The sequence below is a fragment of the Artemia sp. Qi Xiang Cuo genome, chromosome 9 (assembly GCF_049724085.1).
Source record: "Artemia sp. Qi Xiang Cuo chromosome 9, ASM4972408v1, whole genome shotgun sequence".
NCBI classification, from domain to species: domain Eukaryota; kingdom Metazoa; phylum Arthropoda; class Branchiopoda; order Anostraca; family Artemiidae; genus Artemia; species Artemia sp. Qi Xiang Cuo.
This window is the reverse complement of record NC_142802.1, coordinates 40,668,116-40,691,972: the sequence shown is the minus strand read 5'-3', so window position 1 is coordinate 40,691,972 and position 23,857 is coordinate 40,668,116. Positions and strand designations below refer to the sequence as shown.

Sequence of the window (23,857 nt, the reverse complement as noted above, 5' to 3'; positions counted from 1 at the left end):
AGATAAGCATGAGGAGGCGCCACTACAGCAAGCACCTGCAGCGGTTAATGACTAGTTAGCCAGGAGAGCGGTTAAGGTTATCTATAGGGCAATAAAGAGGCAAAAAATATAACTTACACAGCTGCACTACGGCACCGATCTATATCCTGTGAAAACAGGTCATTGTAGTAGATATTTGCACAGTCAACCTCCTGCAACAAAAGAAAGAGTTATACATTGGTGCACACATGTTCAAACTCTAGGGGATTCGGGCAACAAATATCAGAGAATCAGTTGAGGCTAGTTGAGGCCTCAGACTAGTTGAGGCTTTACTTATTTTTATAAAATTTACCTATTTTTATATGGAAGATTCTTCTAACAACTCTTGGGGACCAAGAAAACAGAAATATGGGATTCTTTATGGTCTTCTTCCTGGTTTTCGGAAACTTTCTGAGGAAACAAAAAATCTAAGTACTATGCTGAACCAGTAAACAGAAAGGGTTGCAAAAGCACAGGATAGCTGGCCCCCAGTCCCCTTCCCATTGCATTTCCTGGTTGAAGTGTTATAAAACGGAGTTCAGCACCACTGGTTTGAAGTATGAGGTCTGGTGCCATCTATTTTACCTGTTTCCAGTGGTGGAATTGAGCATTAATACTCTGCTTGGCAATATGCAGCCTGGGATGATTCCTGCTGCTTCAAGATTGAAAGACAGGCCCACTACCCATCCCTGTAAAAGAGACCCAGCAACTGAAACAAAATTATTCTCATGTGTTTTAAGATCAATATGTTAATTTCACTAAAAAATTCTTATTTCATTCAAAATATTATGCACCCATTGAATTTTCAAAAAAAAACCTTCCCAAATTAAGATGAAAAAATTTTTCTTAAATCAAGAATATCAAGAAATAAAAAGATGTTTAAATTTCAGATAATTTTTCATGTTGTGATACTGATTTCCCCGACTACGTTCCACCATCAGCCTGCAACAGAGCGTCGTATATTAAGTCCCAAAAGTCCCTAAATTGACTCCCATTCGTGCTAAACATGAAACGCAAGAAATTTGTTCTGTCTTTTGTTGAATTGTATAAAAGCCAGGAAACCTAGTCATTAATTTTATTTTATTTTTCTTTTTTTTTACTCAGTTTTGACTCATTTTATTTATGTATTTTGTACAATGGATTATGTTTGACGTGAAAGTCAAATTCGCCTGACGTGAACATCAGTGATGACAAAACTTTTCGTTCCGATATATATGTAGTAGTACTATTTGTGATGCGAATTTTAAATTTGGCAACCATGTTGTGGAAGAAATTGTTAAATTGAATTCTATTCTCTTCTTTCTATTTGTTCTGAACAATTTACTGGCATTTTAGATTTGAGGTAAAAGTTGACATCCAAACAGTTGGGCTGTACTTGAAATATAAGTAAAGAGTGATGGCACAATGTATTATTTATTTATTTTCTTGTTGTTGTTTCTTTTTCTGACCAGAGCAATTCGTATAAAAGGAGTTGTTGCAGAATCTTCAAAAAGAGTCCATTTGATTCGAAACTGAAAGTCCTAGTGTCCTTTTTAATAATCGAAAGTGATGGGAGGGTGACCAGCCCACCCCCCCCCCCACCCATCATTTCCCCAAACACATCCAATAAAAATTTCGAGATTTTATTTAGCGTAGTTGAATGGTTTAGTAATTATGTCTCTGAGGATGAGATTCCCCCACAGCCCTGTGGGCGAGGACTATAAGTTATACTAGTTGTCCATTATTAACATACAAGATTTTTAAAGAAGAGGTGGATGAATAAACTTCGGAAGGGGCTCGTTGGATTGGAAATCAGAAAATTTAGTGCCCTTTTTTAAGAGTCAAAAGTGATCAAAGTGAAAACCTCCCTCCCCTTTCCCCAAAACACTCGTCATCTCAAACACATCTGATTGAAATTGTGAGATGGCCATTTTGTTTAAAATAGTCCAAAGAACATATAACAGTGCCTCCAGGGTTGACACAGCCCACTAGAGCCCTGGGGCAAGGGTTGTAAGTTATGCCCTGGGAGTATATAGGGTTTTGATGGAATGGGTGGTAATATAATTTGCGGATGAGGCTCAAAGTGATTGAGACCTTCTTTTTTTATGTTCTTGTTTGAATTATTAAGGAGAAAATTCTGGTGATTGCACCATTAGAACAGTCAAATCTGAAATACCTACGTGGGAGAGTTTTGAAGTAAATCAAAACACGTTATGTGTGTAAGGGTTGGTAAAAGGGTGTAGCTCAGGAATGATCAAGTATATTAATTTGGAATTTTCGAAAAATGATAAGGGAGATGATCAATTAACCATAAAGTCAATATTTGCACGCTACTACTACTACTACAAATACTACCACTACTACTACTACCACAACTACTACTACTACTACTACCACTAAAACTGCCACTTCTGTAGCAAGTACTAACAAGGTTAAGGATTTGAAATTAACATTTGAAAAAATACTGAGGGGGGAAGTTTGACTAAATCAAAACATGCTCTAAGCATACAGACTGCTGATACAGGCGTTTTAGCAAAATTTTTGGAACAACTTACTGCGTCAAAATGATACTTTTGGGGCATCATGAGTGGGATGTTCAGCTGACAAAAAGGCAAAATGTACCTACTACTACTGCTATTAAGACTTCTGCTGCTACTGTCACTACTACTAATACAACACTAATACTGTTACAACTGATCCTACTATTTCCACTACTATTACAATACTAGTATTATTAAAGCTACGCGTGTGAAGATGAAAATTATACTGAATATTGAAGGGGAATTTGAACTAAATAAAAACACACTATGTGCATAAAGATTGACAAAAGGGCATAATTCAAAAATGAATTTGGGAATTAAATTGGAGCTTTCAGATAATGCTTTAAAGGGAAAATTAATTGACCAAAAGATAATATGTAATTGCTCCTACTAACAGTACAACCACTGCTACTACTGCTACTTGGGGAATTATCAACTGACCAAAGGGCAACAAGTACATGCTACTATTGTTATTAATACTGCTGTTATATCTGTTACTCCAACTACTCATACAATGCTACTCTAGCAACTACTTCTCCTACTACCTCCATTACTACTATAATACTAGTATTAATAAGGCAGAAGGATGTTCAACCAACCAAAGCAATACATCAATACTACTATTGTGACTAGTATTACAACTATGGTACTACTTCTCCTACTACCTCCATTACTACTATGATACTAGTATTAATAAGGCAGAGGGATGTTCAACCAACCAAAGGTAATATGTTTGAAGCATGAACGTGAAATTTTCAGGGTAGTTTGAGGAGGAAACATGAACCGAATCACAACCCGCTGTCTGTGTGCAGGTTGTCAAAAGGGCTTATCAGCAATATCTTAGAAGTTTAGCATGTGAAGTTAAAACTATAGGATTTGATGTGGGGAAATTTGGACTAACGAAAAGACAATATTTACATTTTAATGCAGCTGCTTCTACTCATACTACTGCTACTATTATTACTACGTTTACTACTACTACTGCTACTAAAGCTAAGGCTACTACTATCAATTCTACTGCTACTACTACTGCTGGTACTACTACTGCTGCTACTAAATCTAAGGGTATTAAGGCGAATAAACTCGGAAATATTGAAACAGTTTTGAACTAAATCAAAACACACTATGCCCAGACAGCTTGTCAAGAAGGACGTATCAGCCTGCTACTACTACTATTGATACTATGCAAGCTGAGGTATTAAGGTAAAGATTTCAAGAAATATTAAGGCAGAAGTTAAACTAAATCACAACGAACTATGAGCGTGCAGATTTTCAAGAAGGTAACAAAATAATATCTGAAGAGCAGCTGACATTATTTAAAATAATATATAAAAAAACTACTTTCCGGCAAATGAGATTTACGAATAAAAGTAAAGGCAATTTTAAACATAATCGCAGGAGACACAAATATCCGTTAAAATTCAGATTCAAAACGACTAGAAATTACAATTAAGGAGTCCATGATACCCAAACCGACCAGACACTGTGCAGGCAATAATAGCAAAAAACATACAAAAAGTAGTAACATTAATGAATAAATATATCTTAGAGCGAGTAATGTTTAGATTGAATATGAAAATCAAGCTTAAAACGAAAACAAATATTAAAGTATAAATGACATTTAAAACGAACAGAAATTAAATAAACAATCAATGCGAACAAACATACAATATATATTAATGTAAATGAATAAATAAATCTTAAAACGAGTGAAACTTAAACTGAATATGCAAATCAAGTTTGAATCGAATAAAAATAACTACAAACAAGATTTTGGGTATCGTCTCACTGCAGAAGCCTAAAACCTACTAATCGTAAGTCTATACGATTACCTCTTTGATAAAAACCTTATATATGAACAATAGACAGCTTGCATAACTTGTGGACAGCGATTGAAAACAATGAATGGATTGAAAAAATAGCTCCAATAAGGGGGTTTAGACCATTTCACTTGCTGACGCAAAGGGATCACGACTGTTTGGAGTTGTCCTTAATAGGAATTTGTGTGCCAAATTAATTTTGCATCTATCACAGCGTATGCATTTTAACCTTATATTTGGATAATTATAATAGATTTCCTATGTGTTCTCCCCATACAAAACCCTTCCCGTTAGTTATAAACCCCCATTAATAAGTTATACCCTAGGGCATAACTTCCAACGCCTACCCCTGGGCCCTGGTGGGCTGAGTTAACACCGGAGTTTTTGTTATCAGAACTTTGAACTATTTTAACAAAAAGTCTATCTCAAAATTTTATCTGATGCATTTAGGGCATGGAGGAGGGAGAGGGGCTAGTTGCCCTTCAATGTCTTTTTGACTCTTAAAAAGTGAACAAGAACTTTCAATTTTCAATCAAATGAGCCCTCTCTAAAGTTTATACGAGCATCCCTTCCATAAGAAATAATATGAAGGATTCGGAGAAACCCTTAAATTACAACCCTTGCCCTGAGGGCTTTGGGGGAGTTGCAATCCTCAAAGACCAAATTTTCAGAACTTAAAACTACGTTTAATAAAATAGCTGTCTTAAAATTTTGATTGGATGTGTTTGGGGAAAGGTGGGCGTGAAAGGGGGGTTAGTTGCCCTCAAATCACTTTCGACTATCACAAAGGGCACTAGCCCTCAGAATTTCCTATCGAACGAGCCATTTTTGAAGTTTCTACGACACCGCCTTCTATAAAAACCTTATATGCCCCCAGGGCATAGCTTGAAACCCTTGCCCCGAGGGTTGTGGCGATTGTCCTCCTTAAAAACATATTTTCTATCTGGAAATCAAATAGGCTGAAAAAATGGCTATCTCAAATTTGTGATGGGCTGTTTGTTAAGAAAGGAGGGTAGTGGGGGGGGCTAGTTACCCTCCAATCACTTTTGACTATTAATAACGGCACTAGCCCTTTGAATTTCCAATTGAATGTGCCTGTTTTGAAGTTTCTACGACAACGCGTTCTATAAACACCTTATATGCCCCCAGGACATAACTCAAAACTCTTGCCCTGAGGGTTGTGGGGGAGTGTCCTCCTCAAAAACATATTTTCTCTCCGGAAATCAACTACACTGAACAAAATGGCTATCTCAAAAGTTTGATTGGATGTGTTTGGGGAGATGATGGGCGTAGGGGGGGGGGGGCTAGTTGCCCTCCAATCACTAGTTCCAATCACTTTGGAACTAGCCATTTAAATTTCCAATCGAATGAGCCCTTTCTGAAGTCAATGCTGTCTATACAAAAACTTATATGCCCCCAAGGCATAACTTACAACCCTTGCCCTGAGGGCTGTGGGGGAGTTGTTATCCACAAAGGCCTAATTTCCAGAACTTAAAACTGCGTTTAATAAAATGGCTGTCTCAAAATTTTGATTGGATGTGTTTGGGGAAAAGGTAAGCGTGAGAGGGGGGGGTAGTTGCCCTCCAATCACTTTCGACTATTAAAAGGGCACTAGCCCTTTGAATTTCCAATCGAATGAGCCGTTTTAAAGTTTCTATGACAATGCCTTCTATAAAAACCTTATATGCCCCCAGGGCATAACTTAAAACCCTTGCCCTGAGGGTTGTTGGGGAGTTTCCTTCTCAAAAATATATTTTCTCTCTGGAAATCAACTATGCTGAACAAAATGGCTATCTAAAAATTTTGATTGGATGGGTTTGGGGGAATGATGGCTGTGTGTGTGTGTGGGGGGGGGGTAGTTGCCCTCCATTCACTTTTGACCATTAAAAAGGGCACCAGCCCTTTGAATTTCCAATAAAATGGGCCTGTTTTGAAGTTTTTACGACAACACCTTCTATAAAAACCTTGTATGCCCCCAAGGCATAACTTAAATCCCTTGCCCTGAGGGTTATGGGGGAGTGTCCTCCTCAAAAATATATTTTCTATCTGGAAATCAACTACCCTGAACAAAATGGCTATCTCAAAATTTTGATTGGATGTCTTTGGGGAAATGATGGGCGTGGGGGGGGGGGGGGAGGGGGGCTACTTACACTCCAATCACTTTCGATAATTAAAAAGGGCACTAGCTCTTTAATTTCCAAACGAATGAGCCTGTTTTGAAGCTTCTACGACAACGCCTTCTATAAAAACCTTATATGCCGCCAGGGCATAACTTAAATTCCTTGCCCTGAGGGTTGTGGGGGAGTATCCGCCTCAAAAATATATTTTCTATCTGGAAATCAACTACGCTGAACAAAATGGCCATTTCATAATTTTGATTGGATGTGCTCGGGGATATGATGGGCGTGTGGGGGGAGGGGGGGCTAGTTGCCCACCAATAACTTTCGACACTTAAAAAGGACACTAGAACTCATGATTTCCAATCGAATGATCCCCCTTTGAAGTTTCTACTACGACCCCTTCCATTTGAAGTGCCTCTGGGAAAAAAAAATAAATAATAAAACATTTGAGTCGTATGGCCTTTACTATAGAAAAGAACTACAAGGGGGTATGTTGTGACAGATTTTGGACAAGACATAAGACACTATGTGCATAAAAACCTCTAGAGCCCATTTTAAGAGTCAAAAGTGATTGGAGGGCCAGGAGACCTCCTCCCAAGCCCATTCATTTCCCAAACACATCCAATCAAAATTTTGAGACAGTCAATTTGTTCATCATAGTAGAGTGTTCCACTGACTATGTCTCTAGGGGCAATGGGTATGTCAACCCCCCACAGTTAAGCAATTTGTCCATTACGCTTTAAAACTAAATGTAGCTTTAAAACTAAATCAAAAGTTACCGTGGGTGTGGTTGCCAATAAGACATATCAGCAATATATTAAGAACAACCGGGGGTTTGAAGTTGGAAACTTTTAGGGCTACTACTATTACTACTTCTGCTCTTACAATTTATCAAAATCAAAAGAATGTAAGTGTATCCAGGTTGTCAAAGAGCATAGATAGAATTCTTCGGGAATGATATTAAGTTGTATTTTCAGGTTAACTTGAGGAGGTATAAAACTAAATTAAAATTTACTATTTGTGTCTGGATGAAAAAATTGTTGAAAAAGTTACTAGCAAACCAAACTGTGAATTCTTATAAAAGAAAAACGAAAAAAAAAGAAATTTCCATTTTCCATGAAAAAGACTATGTAAAAAAATCAAAAAGATATTAATTTAAAAGAATTTTTCCACAAAATAATTTTTTCAAAAAAAGTAAAGAGCTCCATTAAACCAAAAATGAGCAGAAATAAAGTCAAGTAATCTTTCAAGCGTAAAACTACCACAAAGCACCATCAATAATAAATGAGACCCAAAACAAACAAAAATCATAGGCGGCACAAGGGTGCTGTCTCAGTAAAGAGTAATATGGGCACAATGTATTTTTTTAAGACTGATGCACTTCGTATAGAAGGAGTTGACGTAGCAACTTCAAAAGGGGCTCACTTGATTGGATATTGAAAGTTCTAGTGTCCTTTTTAAAAGTCAAAAGTAATTAGATTTCAGCCAGCCCCCCTCAGCCCTATCATTTCCTCAAACACATCAAATCAAAATTTTGAGGTAGCCATTTTATTCAGCATAGCTCAAAGGTCCAGTAATTATGTTTTTTGGGTTACAACCCCCCCCCCTCACCCTTCAGCCCTCAGGCTAAGGGTTGTAAAGTTATCGAAGGGCAACTAGCCCCTACGTCTTCTTTTCCCCTGAAGCATCTGATAAAAGTTTTGAGATAGCCATTTTGTTCAAAAAAAAGTCCAAAGATCACCAAACAAGGCCTTCAGGATTGACCATCCCCCTCCCAGTGTCTGAACGTAAAGATTGAAAGTTATTCCCAAGGAGCCTGTAAGGTTTTCATGGAAGTGGTGGCGCCATATACACTTTAGAGGAGGTCTTCTTGATTGGATATATATATAGTACTAGTTTCCTTTTAAGAGGCTAAACTGATGGAGAACATCTAGCCTCCCCTCTGATGCCTTTTTTCCCCAGGTGATCTGTTCAAAATCGTGGAAAATCCATTTTGTTCACAATAGTTCAAAGAACATATGACAATGCCTCCAGTAATGACACAATCCCCCAGAGCCCAGGGACAAGAGTTGTAAGCCAGGCCCCAGGCCATATAAGATTTTTTATAAAATTGAATAGTCATATAAACTTTGGATGGGCTCATTTATTGAAAGTCTTAAGTTCTAGTGCCTTTTTTAACATTCAAAAGTAAATGCAGGGGCAACCATCCCCCCCGCACCACCCGTCTCTTGGATCTCTTTTGACTCTTACAAAATGAACTAGAACTTTCAATTTCCAATCAAATGAGCCTTCTATGAAGTTTATACAAGCATCCCTTCCATGAGAACCACATATACCCCCAGGGCATAACTTACAGCAACTGCCCCTGGGCCCTGAGGGGTTGTGTTGACACCAGAGTTTTTGTTATCTGACCTTTTAACTATTTTTTAACAAAATAGCTATCTCAAAATTTTTATTTGATGCAATTGGGGGAAAAGGTGTCTGAAGCTAGTTGCCCTCTGATCTCTTTTGACTCTTAAAAGTGAACTAGAACTTTTACTTTCTAACCAGATGAGTCTTCTCTAAAGTTTGTCTATATTTATGGTATGGTAAAAATATGTATATGAATGGATGAATAACGACTTTACTGAGAACCTGTGATTAAGTTTTAAAACTTTTCAAATTCATTACAGTAAAAAGTTTGTTTTTGAATCTAAGAGCCAAGTCTATACGGTATGGTAAAAATATGTACATGAATGGATGAATGGCTTTATCAAGAACCTGTCTAGTTAACAAACACAACAATGGAGTAAATAAAAACAAAAAAAAACTGAAATATAATCAAGTTGGATTACCTTGTTTTGATATTTTCTGAAAAACAAATTTTCTCCTAGATAGAATTTTATAAACTAATGAAATTTACCCTCTCTATTCGTGATTCCTTTTATTCCAGAGCCTACACAATTTTCACAGTAGCCTTTATAGTATTGTTACCCTTTATATAGTCATACATACAAAGTTTGTTTTTGTTTAATTTTTGATAGCAGGAAGTGAGTCTATCAGAGGCAACGCTATAGTGTTGCCTATAGTAAAGGGCATACGGCTCCAATGTTTTATTATTATTATTATTTTTTTTTCCCCAGAGGCACATCATATGGAAGGGGTCGTCGTAAAAACTTCAAAGGGGGCTCATTCGATTGGAAATCGAGAGTTCTAGTGTCGTTTTTAATAGTCAAAAATGATTGGAGGGCAACTACGCCACCCCACGCAACTACCCCCCACACACACAGCCATCATTCCCCCAAACCCATCCAATCAAATTTTTAGATAGCTCCCCAACACTCCCCTACAACCCTCGGGGCAACTGTTTTGAGTTTTGCCCTGGGGGCATATAAGGTTTTTATAGAAGGCGTTGTCATAGAAACTTTAAGAAAGGCTAATTCGATTGGAAATTCAAAGGGCTAGTGACCTTTTTAATAGTCTAAAGTGATTTGAGGGCAACTACCCCCCTCTCACGCCCACTTTTTCCCCAAACACATCCAATCAAAATTTTGAGACAGCCATTTTATTAAACGCAGTTTTAAGTTCTGGAAATTAGGCCTTTGTGGATAACAACTCCGCCACAGCCCTCAGGGCAAGGGTTGTAAGTTATGCCTTGGGGGCATATAAGGTTTTGTATAGACAGCGTTAACTTCACAAAAGACCCATTTGATCGGGAATTTACACTGTTCATTTCTTTTTGAATACTCGAGCGCGTTTCTAAGGCAAATAATACATTTCCTACGCCCGACATGTGTTAAAGTACCACTAACCAAAATTTTGGTCTAGCCTTGTTGTTCAACGTGGACTACGGGCTTGAAACTTATCTGACTGTGCCGAGCTCTCCCCCCACAGTATGAAGGGCACGGGTTATAAGATGTGTTCTGGGGGCATATATTGGTCTGAAGGACGGAATGCTCGTATAAACTTCAGAGTGGGCTCATTTGATTGGAAATTGAAAATTCTAGTTCATTTTTTAATTGTCAAAAGACATTGGAGGGTAACCAGCTCCCCCCCCCCAACCCGTTTTACCAAAAACAGCCAATAAAAATTTTAAGATAACAATTTTGTTAAAATAGTTAAAAGATCATGTAACAAAAATTCCAGTGTCAACACAACCCCCCAGGGCCCGGGGCAGGCGTTGTAAGTTATACCCTGGGGGCATATATGCGTCTTATGGAGGGGATTCTCGCATAAACTTCAGAGAAGGCTCATTTGATTGGAAATTGAAAGTACCAGTTCACTTTTTAAGAGTCAAAAGAGTCTGCACGCCCTTTTTTCCTCAAGCCCAACCGATAAGAACTTTGAGATAGTTTTTGTTTTTAAATAGTTCAAATACCATATAACAAAAACTCAGGGGTCAGCACAGCCCCCCATGGCCCGAGGGCAGGTGTTGTATGTTATGCCCTGGGGGAATATATGGTTCTTATTGAAGGGATGCTCAAAAGAGATTGGAGGGCAACTAGCCCCCCCCCCTCCACACCCCTTTTTCCCCAAATGCATCCACTAAAAATATTGAGATAGCCATTAAGATAAACAGTGCTCAAAAGTCATATAACAAAACTCAGGGGTCGTCACAACCCCCCAGGGCCCGGGGGCAGGCGTTGTAAGTTATGCCCTGGGGCATATTTTGTTTGTATGAAAGGGATGCTTGTATAAACTTCAGAGAGGGTTCATTTGATTGTAAATTGAAAGTTCGAGCTCACTTTTTAATACTCAAAATAGATCCTAGGGCAGCTAGCCCCCCCCCCCCCACGCCTTCTTTTTCAAAACCCATCTGATGAAAATTTTGAGATGGACAATTTCCTAAAAATAGTTCAAAGGTTGGATAAGAAAAAATCCGGTGTCAATAGAACCCCCCAGGGCCCGGGGGAAGGAGTTCTAAGTTATGCCATAAGGGCATGTAGGGTTCTTATGAATGGGATGCTCGTATAAACTTCATAGAGGGCTCATTTGATTGGAAATTGAAGGTTCTAGTTCACTTTTTATCAGTCAAGAGAGTTAAACTAGCCCCCCCCCCCACGCGCTTTTTCCCAAAACCCGTCTGCTACAAATTTTGAGATAGCCCGTGTTTTGGAAATTGTTCAAAAATTAGATTACAAAAACTCCCACCAGAGCCCAGGGATAGGCATTGTAAGTATTGTCCTGGGGGCATATATGGTTCTTATGAAAGGGATGCTTGTATAAACTTCAGAGGGGGCTAATTTGATTGGAAATTGAAAGTTCTAGTTCAATTTTTAAGATTCAAAAGATATCCGAGGGCAACTAGCCCCCCCCCCCCCACACACCCTTTTTTCCCCAAGCCAAGCCAATGAAATTTTTATAATAGCCATTTCATTAAAAATAGTTCAAAGGTCTGAGAAGAAAAATTCCTGTGTTGACACAACGCGCTAGGGCCCGAAGGCAGGCATTTTCAGTAATGCTCTAGGGGCATATATAGTTCTTATGGAAGGAATGCTTGTATAAACTTCGGAGAGGGCTCATTTGATTGGAAATTTAAAGTTCTTGTTCACTTTTTCAGAATCAAAAGAGATTGGAGGGCAACCCCCCCCCCCCTCCTCCACGTCCTAAATGCATCAGATAAAAACCTTGAGATAGACATTTTGTTAAAAATAGTTCAAAGTTCTGATAACAAAAAACTCCGGTGTCGATACAGCCCCCCAGGGCCCGGGGGTAGGCGTTGTAAGTTATGCCCTGGGGGCATATATGGTTGTTAAGGAAGGGATGATTGTATAAACTTCCTAGAGGGCTCATTTGACTGGAAATTGAAAGTTGTAATTCACTTTCTAAGAGTCAAAAGTGATTGGAGGGCAGCTAGGCTCCCCCACATTCCATTTATTTTTTTTTTCCAGAGGCACATCATAGAAGGGGACGTTGTATAAACTTCAAAGGGGGCTCATTCGATTGGAAATCGAGAGTAATAGTGCCCTATTTAAGAGTCAAAAGGGTTCGGAGGGCAACTAGCCCCCCCCAGACCTTTTTCCCCAAATACACCTGATAAAAAATTTGAGGTTGTCATTTTGTTAAGAATAGTTCAAATATCATAAAACAAAAACTCCTTTACGTATGGTCATTTCGTTAAAAATAGTTCAAAGGTCAGATAAGAAAAACTCCTGTGTTGACACAACCCCCCCCCCTCCTGGTCCAGGGCAGGGATTGTAATTATTGCCCTGGGGGCATATATGGTTCTTATGGAAGGCATGCTTGTATAAACTTCGGAGAGGGTTCATTTAAATGGGAATTAAAAATTGTAGTTCATTTTCTCAGAGTAAAAAAAGATCGGAGGGCAACTAGCCCCTCCTGCCCTCCATGCCTTTGGGTGTACCGGATGGATAAACCCATCTGATAAAAATTTCAAGAGAACATTTTGTTAAAAATAGTTCAACCATCAGATATTAAAACTGCAGGGTCAACACAACCCCCCAGGGCCCAGGGACAGGCATTGTAAGTTATACTCTGGCGATATATATGGTTCTTATAGAAGGGATACTCATATAAACTTCAGAGAGGGTTCATTTGATTGAAAATAAAAAGTTCTAGTTCACTATTAAAGAGTCAGAAGAGACCGAAGCTTAATCTAGTCCCCCCCCCCACGCACTTTTTCCCCAAACCCATCTGATAAAAATTTTTAGATAGCAATTTTCTTAAAAATAGTTCAAACATCAGATAATAAAAATTCCAAGGTTGACACAAACCCATTTTATCACTTTGATATTGTTACTTTGATACCAGTTTTGATACTTTGAAGAATATTTGATTTTTTTTTTCAAGTTTGATTTTGAAATAAGGAGTTTTTTAAAACTTGAAATTTTTTCCAATAAAAAACGAACAAAAATTAATTAAAAAAAAAATTTCCGAAAAAAAGTTTTTCAAAGAAAACTAAAGGCCATTTTAAACTTAAGCTCATCAAGATACAAATACCTTTTAAAATTCAAACTCAAAACGACCAGAAATTACTATTTAAGAACAACTTAAACCCAAAACGAACAGAAATTAAATAAACAATCAGAGCAAAAACATACAACAAGTAATAATATAAATGAATAAATAGATCTTAAAGTAAGTAATGCTTAAATTGAATATGAAAATCAAGCTTAAGACGAAAAAAATATTTTCCTATTGAAGTACAAATGAAACTTAAAACGAACAGAAATTAAATAAACAATCAATGCAAACAAACATACAATAGATATTAATGTAAATTAATAAATAAATCTTAAAACTAGTGAAACTTAAATTGAATATTCAAATCAAGCTTGAAACAAACAAAAATCACCAAAAACAAGAGTTTGGGTATGACCTCCTTCTCTCACTGTAAAAGTCTAAAACCTACTGCGTCATTGACCCTTTACTGAAAACTATATGCATCTTGAACGGTCTTGAAAAGTATAAACAACATCAAATTGAATATTTGATGTATAAAGATATTAATTGTTGAAAGATCCATCAGTTCAAGAATTTATTTCACTGTAATTGTATTTTTCTTTTCAATGCTGTAAGAACTGGAAAAAAAATATTTGTAAAATAGTTCGTTTTCAGATAAGCGCCAATGACGCAGTAGGCTTTTGGTTTTTATTTACAGTTAGGAAAGGAGGCAGTATCCAAACACTTGTTTGTAGTGAAACTATATTTGTCTTTAACAACTTTAAAAAGAGCTAATAAGTTAAACAGAATATTTGATGTATAATGATATTAATTCCTGAAAGCTCATCAGTTCAAAATGTTACTATAATTTTAATGTTTATTTTCAATATTAAGTACAAAAGAAAACATTTGTCATAAAATTGGTTTTCAGTAAAGCACCAATGACGCAGTAGGTTCTAGACTTTTACACTAAGAGAAGGAGGTCATACCCAAACTCTTGACTTCTAAACTCTTGAGGTTCTAGACTTCTACAGTGAGAAAAGGAGGTTATACCCAAACTCTTGTTTGTGGTGATTTTTGTTTGTTTCAAGCTTGATTTGCATATTCAATTTAAGTTTCACTTGCCTTAAGATTTATTTATTAATTTACATTAATATCTATTGTATGTTTGTTCGCATTCAGTATTCATTCAGGCTTTGAACTGGAAGGTCACAAACAAGTTTTAACTTTGAGCTTAATGAGGTTGCACAAAAAGTTCAGCAAGTGATTGTGAAACAATTCAAATAGGATTTTGTTTCGAGGATATTAATTGGTGAAAAAACATATGCAATAAACAGAGATTCACATGATTTATTGTTCATTTCTGTTTGTTCAGCTTGAAACATTACTAAGGACAGTTTGGCTGACTTTTGCTATCCAGTTGCTATCAGGTGAACATCTAAAGCAAATTAAATATATAACGGAAACTAAGGATTATAAGTTGACGGAATTTAAATTATATTGTGAAAGTTATTGGAATTTATTTGAACTTGACATTTCACATGTGCAGAATTCCAGCTGTTAACATATTGATTGCGACTATGCGTTTGATGGATTAAGCCCTTGCTTGGGGTGCCTAGTGTTTATGACGAGGGGATTTACGATTTTCTAAGTGGCCCTTCGGATTGTTTTTTTCTATTTGAAATTTGGATTATTTGGAGCAGTTTTTTATGAAGAGGGGTGAAACCCATGCCCAAATTAACGCTGGCTTAGCAAATTGCACGTAATGGACCCATGTGAATAAAAAAAATTGTCCTTAATGAGGTAAGCAGATAATTAAATTTAAATTTGTTGTCTGGAAATAATCATGGGACGTAAAAGAAAGGAACCTCGTAATATTGGTGATGATACAGAAAACACTTGGAGGGGAGAAGGGGAATGTGATCTCAACGTTACTGCTAGTAGCACTGATTCTAAAAATAAATTCAGGATTTCAGCAGTTGCGGAGAGTCTAAATACTGTTATCAGTTTGATAACAGAAAATGGAAAAAAGCTAGATTCTTTAGAAAATAGGATTAAGGGAATTGAAGATAAAGTGGAAAATTTGGAGATATTACATGCGGGATTTGCAAGGCAGCTGACTGAAAATGATGAGCGAGTGAGGCAGCTTGAGCAAGTCAAAGAATCTCTAAAGAATCAAGTAAAAATAATTTCTGATGATTGTATAGCACAGAGTAAAGAGTCAAATAATTTGAGTATGAGATTGGCCAGGCTGGAGTTTGATAAACTGGAAAAGAATATTATTGTATGGAATGTCTCTTGTGAATCTGAAAAAAATGCGAAGGATATCTTCAAAAGTATTCTTACGGAAGGACTCGAAATGGCTCCTGTCCCACCATTCAAGGTAACCCAAGTGAGCCAGAACCAGAAATTTATTTGTGTTGAAGTATCTGACAAAAAATCGAAAATTGATATTTTGAAAAATGCCAGGAAATTAAAAGGCAAAGCAGTATCGTTGTTCCATGATATTTACCTCAGTGATGATGTCCCAGCTGAAGTTCGCAAAGCAAGAAATGATTTGTTGATTAAAAGGGTAAAATTACGCAAATTAGGAATAGACGCTTGGATCTCGAAAACTTTTCCGCCTGTGTTACTTTGCAATCGCCCCAACGGAACACGTGCTAAATACTCACCAGACGATTTGATTCCTGAACTTGATTATGCACCGAATAATCAATCATTTCGTAACCAACATAGCGGCAATTAATGAAGCTTACGAGGAAAAATAATTGTTCGAATTCATGTTCCCATTGATTAACAGGTAGCTGGTGATTAATTGGTGATAAAAATAAATTTTGGCGGGAAATTGAAGGAGTTCATGGTTGATGGTTCATATAGTTCATAGTTGATTGTTTGTAGCGTAGAAGAAATGTAAATATGAGAAGGCACCCAATATGCAAGGTGTACCCTTTTGAGTCATTGTTGTTGTTTTTTTTTTGTTTTTTTTTTAATATTTCTTTTTCTGCTGTTGTTATCTTATTTTATTATTATTATAAGTGGTGTTATTATTTTTATTGGGCAGCATGTAATAAATTTAAAATTATAGTGTATTGAATTGTGTCCCCTGTGGAGTCGTACTCAAATTTGTCTATTTGGCTTTGATGTTGGATGAAAGATTGGAGTCTCCTCCAGGACAAATTAACGTATTGGGGCTGGAAAACAAGAAGGTAAATTTTGAAAGTAGGTATAATGAAATTTTTGATGGAAGTGGTGGGCCTGGTGGTTATTATAGGTTGGAGTTTGAAGATTCTAAATATTTATTCGTAAACCAAATGCAGATTGCATGTAGTAAAGTTTCGGATAGATTTAATGTGTTCCATTTGAATTGCCAAGGGTTGAATTCAAGTTTAGATTTTATAAATGAAATTTCCAGTTTATCTCTTTTTCAGGTAATTGGACTGACTGAAACTTGGTTAAATGATTATAATTCGGAACTTTTACATATTTCAGGTTATAATCTTTACACGAAAAATCGTCAACTTCGCCGAAACGGGGGACTGGCAGCAGATATACGTTCTGATATACGGGCAAGTGTCCGAGAGGATATTTTAATATATAAAGAAATGGTTTTTGAGTCTTTTATTTTGCAGTTAGAGCTGTCTGGACGTTGTGGTTATGTTCTGGTTGTATATAGGCCACCGTCAGGATCTCTTATTGAGTTTTATGAATTACTTGAAGAACAATTGGAAAAGATCCCACATCGAAGTCCTATTTTTATAATGGGAGATTTTAACATTGATCTATTGGATAATGGATCAAATACAGACCAATTTTTAAACTTGATGATTTCATTTGGTTATATCCCTGCTATTAATATTAGTACTCGTGTTACGAGGACGTCATCAAAATGTCTGGATAATATATTTTCAAAATTATATGTCAGGTGGTCCAAGTGTTCTTATAAGTGATACTTCTGATCATTTTGGTGTATTTGCAAGTTACTCGGTATGCGTTGATAATAAAAATTCTTCAAAGAAGAGCAGTCTCAAGCTGAGGATGTTACTCGATAAAGATGCACTTCTGAAATGTAGAAATGAGCTAGCCAATAAGGATTGGACTACAGAGTTTTAAATCTCTGCGGATATTGACTCTAAGTTCAGAGTCTTTTACCAAATAATTAAGCAATCCCTGGAAAAATGCTCTAAGAATATTAACAACAATAGAAGAAAACCTTCAAAGAAGCCTTGGATTACTCCGAGTTTATTGAGATCGATAAATAAGAAGAATAATTTGTATGAGAAAAAGGTACGTCATCCCTGGGATATAAATGAGCGAATTTATAAGAGTTATCGTAATGCCCTAAACAGACTCCTGCGAAGAGCTAGACAAGATTTTTATAAAATAGAATTTGAAAAAGCATCTGGAAATCCGTTGAAAACATGGAATGTGATAAGAAGCACTTTAGGACAATCATCTGGAGGAATCCCTCAGGAAATATTCCGTAAAGATGGAACCAGCCTTAAAAATCCAGAGGAAATTTGTGAAGAATTTGCTAACCATTTTTCGACAGTTGGAAGGAGAGTGAAAGAGTCGATTATAAGCAAACCAGGCGACCAGGCTTTTAAAAAATAACATAATAAGGAGTTTGAAAACTCTTTAAATCTACACCCACTTAAAGAATCTGAATTTAGAAACAATGTTTATTGTATTAAAGGTAACGCGTCTGGCTCTGATATTGTTTCAATTAAAGTAATAAAAATACTTTGGGATGTGATTGCTTAAACTTTTGTTTCAATAATTAATCAGTGTCTAAAAGAGGGAGTGTTTCCGAGTTTTTTTAAATCAGCGAAAGTAATACCAATACATAAAGGAGGGAATACTGGTGATGTTGAAAATTATAGACCAATTTCAATTTTACCCATTATTTCTAGGATACTCGAAAAATGCTTTTCAGTTAGAATTTATCAATATCTGGAAGACCAGAGAACATTTACTCCTACACAATTTGGATTCCGTCAAGATCGCACTACTGAGCAAGCAAACATATATTTGACTAGCATTATTAATATGGCGCTGGATAACGGGTATAAAGTGGCAACTGTATTTTTAGATATTGTAAAGGCTTTTGATACAGTCAGTCATGATATTCTGTTTATGAAGTGTGAAATTTATGGGATTAGGGGTCCAGCTCTTTCGTTTTTACGTTCTTTTTTGTCTTGTAGAAAACAATATGTTCAAATTGGCAATATGGGTTTTCATGAAAATTGTATTGAGTGTGGAGTTCCACAGGGTTCGGTACTTGGACCCTTATTATTTCTAATTTTTCTGAATGATCTTCAACAGTCTGTAAGTAAACTGGAAACAAGAATGAGTGGGATCGTCAAAAAGAATAGTGCGGCTACAGTGCCTATGTTTGCTGATGATACTTCTTTAGTGGTGATCGCAAAGTCAGAGAGATTGCTACTAGAAAGTGCACGAGAATCGCTAAATGAGGTTTCAAGATGGCTGAGAGTGAATCAGTTAAAGGTGAACCCCTCTAAGAGTAATTTTCTTATATTTTCGAGGACATCGAATTATTATCCATGGATACAGCTTATAGCATATGAAGATGGTATGATTGCTCGCCAAAAGGCAGTAAAGTATCTAGGCATTATTATAGATGAGACTCTCAGTTTCCGATCCCATATTGAAACTTTATCCCGGATTCTATCGCGTAATTTGGGGATGATTCGTAAACTTAAATATATGTTTCCAATAAGTATACTTAGGCTTCTCTATTTTTCGTTAATCCATCCCTATATTTTGTATTGTTCTTCTGTATACATGGGTACATTTTCTTCAATTGTTAGTCCTGTGCGAATTATCCGAAACAAGTCTATTAGAGTATTATCACGAAAATCAGGAAGAGAATCGGTTCGAGAATCGGTCTATAGGGATTTTAGGATACTGCCAGCGGCGGGTCTTCATCATTTTTATATATTAGTATTTATGTATAGATACAATATGAATCAGCTGCCGGAGTGCTTTAATGGTTGGTTTTACAGCCGATGGAATATACATAACCAAAATACTAGGGGTAAAAATGATTATTATACTCCACCTATAGTGTCTGCAAGGTCCACATTTTCTTTTATTATAAAGGGTATAAATTTATGGAATAATTTGGATAATGATATGAAGAAAATTAAAAATGTTAGTGGTTTTAAAGCAAAACCGAAAGAAAAATTATTAAGTAAGTATGAATTCTAGTTTTGTTCGTTTTGGAGGTGATTTGATTTGATTTAACTTAAATTAAGTTGTAATTGGTTGTTGGTTTGTGAGTGCTACACCATAACATGAATATGGTATGTAGTTGCTGTCCCTGTACTGTTATTATTATTCTTTATTTATTTTTTTCTTTCTTTTCTTTTCTCTCTTTTTATCTTTCTTTCTTATCATATTGTATTTGAATAATGTTAAATGTATGTATTATTTTTTTTTTTTTACCTGTTTCACCCCACGTCAACCGTTTGGTTTTGGGTGAATCATATTGATTTTTGTATTTAAACTTTTGTTTAATTAAATATATCACTATCACTATCACTATCATTGATTGTTTATTTAATTTCTGTTTGTTTTAAATTTCATTTGTATTTCAATAGGAAAATATTTTTTGTCTTAAGCTTGATTTCCATATTCAATCTAAGCATTACTTGCTTTAAGATCTATTTATTCATTTATATTATTACTTGTTGTATGTTTTTGCTATGATTGTTTATTTAATTTCTGTTTGTTTTGAGTTTCATTTATTCTTTAATAGTAATTTCTGGTCGTTTTGAATTTGAATTGTAAAAGTATTTGTATCTACTGAGCTTAAGTTTAAAATGGCCTTTACTTTTCTTTGAAAAACTTATTTATTGGAAAGTTTTTTTTAATTAATTTACAAAAAGATATGCAAGAATTCTTTGTTCATTTATTATGGCAAATTAGATATGGATGAATAAAATCATTCATAGATGCAAGAGTACAATCTTGAAAAGTTTTCCTGTGTATTTGTGGAAAGATTGCTCAAGGAAAAACAATCTTATTTTGGGGCAGATATTGAGAAATGGATTTGTTTAGGGGAAAATTAAAAAAAAAGTTGGGATTTTCCAAAAAGTTCTGAACAGTAGTGTCACTATTATAGGTCAACACTGACCAACTTTCTGAAATACTAAATTATTCTTTGTACCATTGATCCCACACTCAACAGCCAACAAATAGCCTTGGTAGGACTTGCATACCTTCTCATAGCTATTTGTGCTGGAGCTGCCCTTAAGGGGCCTAAGGATTGTGTGCACCTTGGGAGTCATAAGTTGTTGACCACTGGTCCAGGGCTATATCTAGCCTAATTAGAGGGAGGTGGAACACAACTGTGATGTCTGTAATTGTTGAAAAAACAATACATCAATAAAAAGAGACTTTTCCTATCTAATTTATGCCTTATAACTACTCCATACACTGCACATAAATTTGCTAATTTTGTTAGTTTGTATTTTTATTGAGATCATTTCTCATCAACAACTTGTTAATTATTAAATAAAAGTCAAATTTGAAAAAAAAAATCAGGTAATTGTTGTAAATAACATTGGGCTATACCTAACTCTATTTGGGGGGGGGGGGCTGAGATACAACTGTGATGGCAGTGATTATTATATATTTGGGAAGAGCATTAAATAGTAGCCTGTGTATATATTTGCTTTTCAAAACCCAAATGTCTTGTATGGAAATTGTATTTCCAATGGGAATGCAAAGATAAACAATTTGGTCAGACAGGCAGCTCTTAGAATTTCCAAGGATCCAGTGATCTTTTTTGTAGTGCTTTGTCATTTTCTTTTTGTATGAAAATGGGTTTTAAGTATATAATAATAATTATAATGGTTATTGTACTGCTTTAAAGGATATATTTATTTATATAATATTCATTTAATTGTTTTACAACATCATTAATATATTTTTCAAGTAAGTCCTATATGTATAATAAGGTACAAGAAAAATTCTAAGATTCTATGTATCAGTATTTTATTCATGACAAAGTGCACATAGAAATAAGACTGTACATAATCAATCTTATCCTGTAGATTAAAACTTAACTTTAGGTACTTTTCTCAAAGCAAATACCTTTATAATTTCTTTATATTAAATCTTTGAAGCTATATAAGGTTCTATGTGGATTATACTGAAAGTTGTCAACTGCTGCAAGGCTGTCCTTTATCTAAGATAGTTTTTAATTGACAATAATTTGCTAAAGCTTGTTTCATTAGAAGGAACTGATACGGCATAGTTAAAGACATCTTCAAGGCAAATATTAGTGCATTTCAGAGCTGAGAATTAATATTTTGAATTTTATTTGATCAGATGAAAAAGTGCCTTACAAGCCAGAGCCCCTACAAGCTAGCACCCAGATTGATTCCTAGGGTTGGTGCTGCCTGGAGCGAAATCAATTACAACACCCCAAACTCAACTGTCAGCAAAAAGAGCCTAATCAAAATAAAATATTGCCTAAAAGTAGGTAATTCCCTATCAAGAGCACCTCCAAACCATGGTACCTGGGTAGCCCCCCCCCCTTAGGGACAGGTCAGATCCAATGATCCATTTAAGGGCTTTAAATTTGATTTGCAAGTAAAATGATTATCACATTCAAAAGAATCATGAGAAAAGGCATCAATTAGTGTTTTTATAATATACAGAAAAAATAATAAATAATAAAGAACAGCAGTGTGGTCTAAGAAAACAACACATAATTAGAGGTGTTACAACAAAAAGAAAAAATAATGTTTAATGCATTTTGAAGGTACTACTACTATACTTTACCTTCAACCTTCTCCTCCCCCTAATGTGCAAATAAATGACACAAATTATACATTTCTTATGTGTTTGTCTGTTATTTGATTTTGTCAGCACTGATTCAATTTATGCTAAGGCTAGGAATAAGTGAAGATGAAAAGAAACATTGGGTAAGATTGATCAAGTGGAAAGCATAAAATTGATCAAGTGGAAGTAAAATCTAGTTTAGCTACTTTTAGCTATCTATGTTGTAAGGTTAAAAAAAATGAAACTTTCAGGGATAGATCTACAGACTAATTTATGTCTAGAGTGAGAGGGGGATTCCCTAAATCCACTCCTCCCCTCTGAATAATGAAGATTATTGCACATTACTGCTTATTTTTTGCTCATGTTTCATCCTATATTACTGTTATGAGTATAAATCTGTGCTTAACTGAAAGACATTTTTGCATTTAACCTTGTTTATAGTAAACTTAACTTATTAATTATCCCATAATAATATCAGTATTTTTACTACTACATAACACACAGTGTCAAGTAAACTAAAACCTGTCTGCCTTGTTTTACCTAGCTTTTAATTATCTTAATCACTTGAGGGTGCATCACTTTTAACAGCTGGTTTTAATTTTGAAATAAAATTGATCTTGATTTGAAAGTGCTTAGAGATAGAAAAAAAAACATAAGGATCAAAATTAGAAGATCAATTTTATCATGGGAAATAAGGTTTTGATTGCCCCCCCAGCTGGATAAATGGTAATTAGGCCCCACTTTTGGAAAGCCCTTGTGTTGGAAGATGTTTCTGAATTGCCTCCCCACCACCACAACTCTAACCAAAGTTCTAGTAAAACAAATATTAAAATATTTCTCAAGTGCTTAGAGATAGTAAAAAAAAAAAAAAAAAACATGAAACAACTGCACCAAACGAACGTATACCGACTACAGCAGGATCAGGGAAATACTACAGGCGGTTGCATGGGATCAAGTGACTAATAGTGATGATATAGAGCAAGCCTGGCTAAATTTCAAGAACGCCGTCCTCCATGTTGAGCAGCTTTGTACTTCAACGTCTTTTGTCAAGGCACCTAGAACACTGCCTCACATAGATCGACCCATTAAAAGAGCCATGAACAGGAAGAAAAAGGCACTTTCGAAGTACAAGAAGTGTGTATGCACACGACACTGGGAGCATTATGCCAGAGCCAGGAATAAGTTGAGACATCTAACTAGGCATTTTATGGCAGAATATGAGGAGAAGATAGCCTTTAGTATAAAGGAAAACCCTAAACGATTTTGGAGGTATGTGTCCAAGAAAGATAAGAACAGGCGATCAATACCATTCTTATTCAACGCTGAAGGGAAAAAGTTGGAAGACCCAGAAGCTATAGCAAACTTGCTTAACACTACCTTCGCTTCGAACTTCTCCTCAGACTCATCAGCTGAACCCTCATGTCCTGACCCCAGACATATCGAACATCTTATGCCGAAACTCATCATCACGACTGAAGAGGTTAAGAAAAGACTATCAAAGCTGGACCCTAACAAAGCCAAAGGACCAGACGGCATCCATCCCAGGCTGCTCAAAGAAATCTCTGATATAGTCACCAAACCGCTCTGCTCCTTGTATAATCTGTCTTTGAAGACAAAGAAACTACCACCTGATTGGCGTACAGCAACAATAACTCCAATATTTAAGAAAGGTTCCAGAAGCCAGCCA

The 23,857-nt window shown here is 35.9% G+C and overlaps 1 protein-coding gene across 2 annotated transcripts in view; it reads right to left on the bottom strand.

Moving 5' to 3' along the window:
* LOC148948651 (armadillo repeat-containing protein 8-like) overlaps positions 1–23,857 on the bottom strand; it is an 81,611-nt gene that overhangs the window by 53,172 nt on the left and 4,582 nt on the right. For both annotated transcript variants that reach the window (XM_089094030.1, XM_089094031.1), the window contains exon 2: positions 118–191. In XM_089094030.1, coding sequence (XP_088950156.1) covers positions 118–191 — 74 coding nt within the window. The remainder of the gene's footprint in view (positions 1–117; positions 192–23,857) is intronic.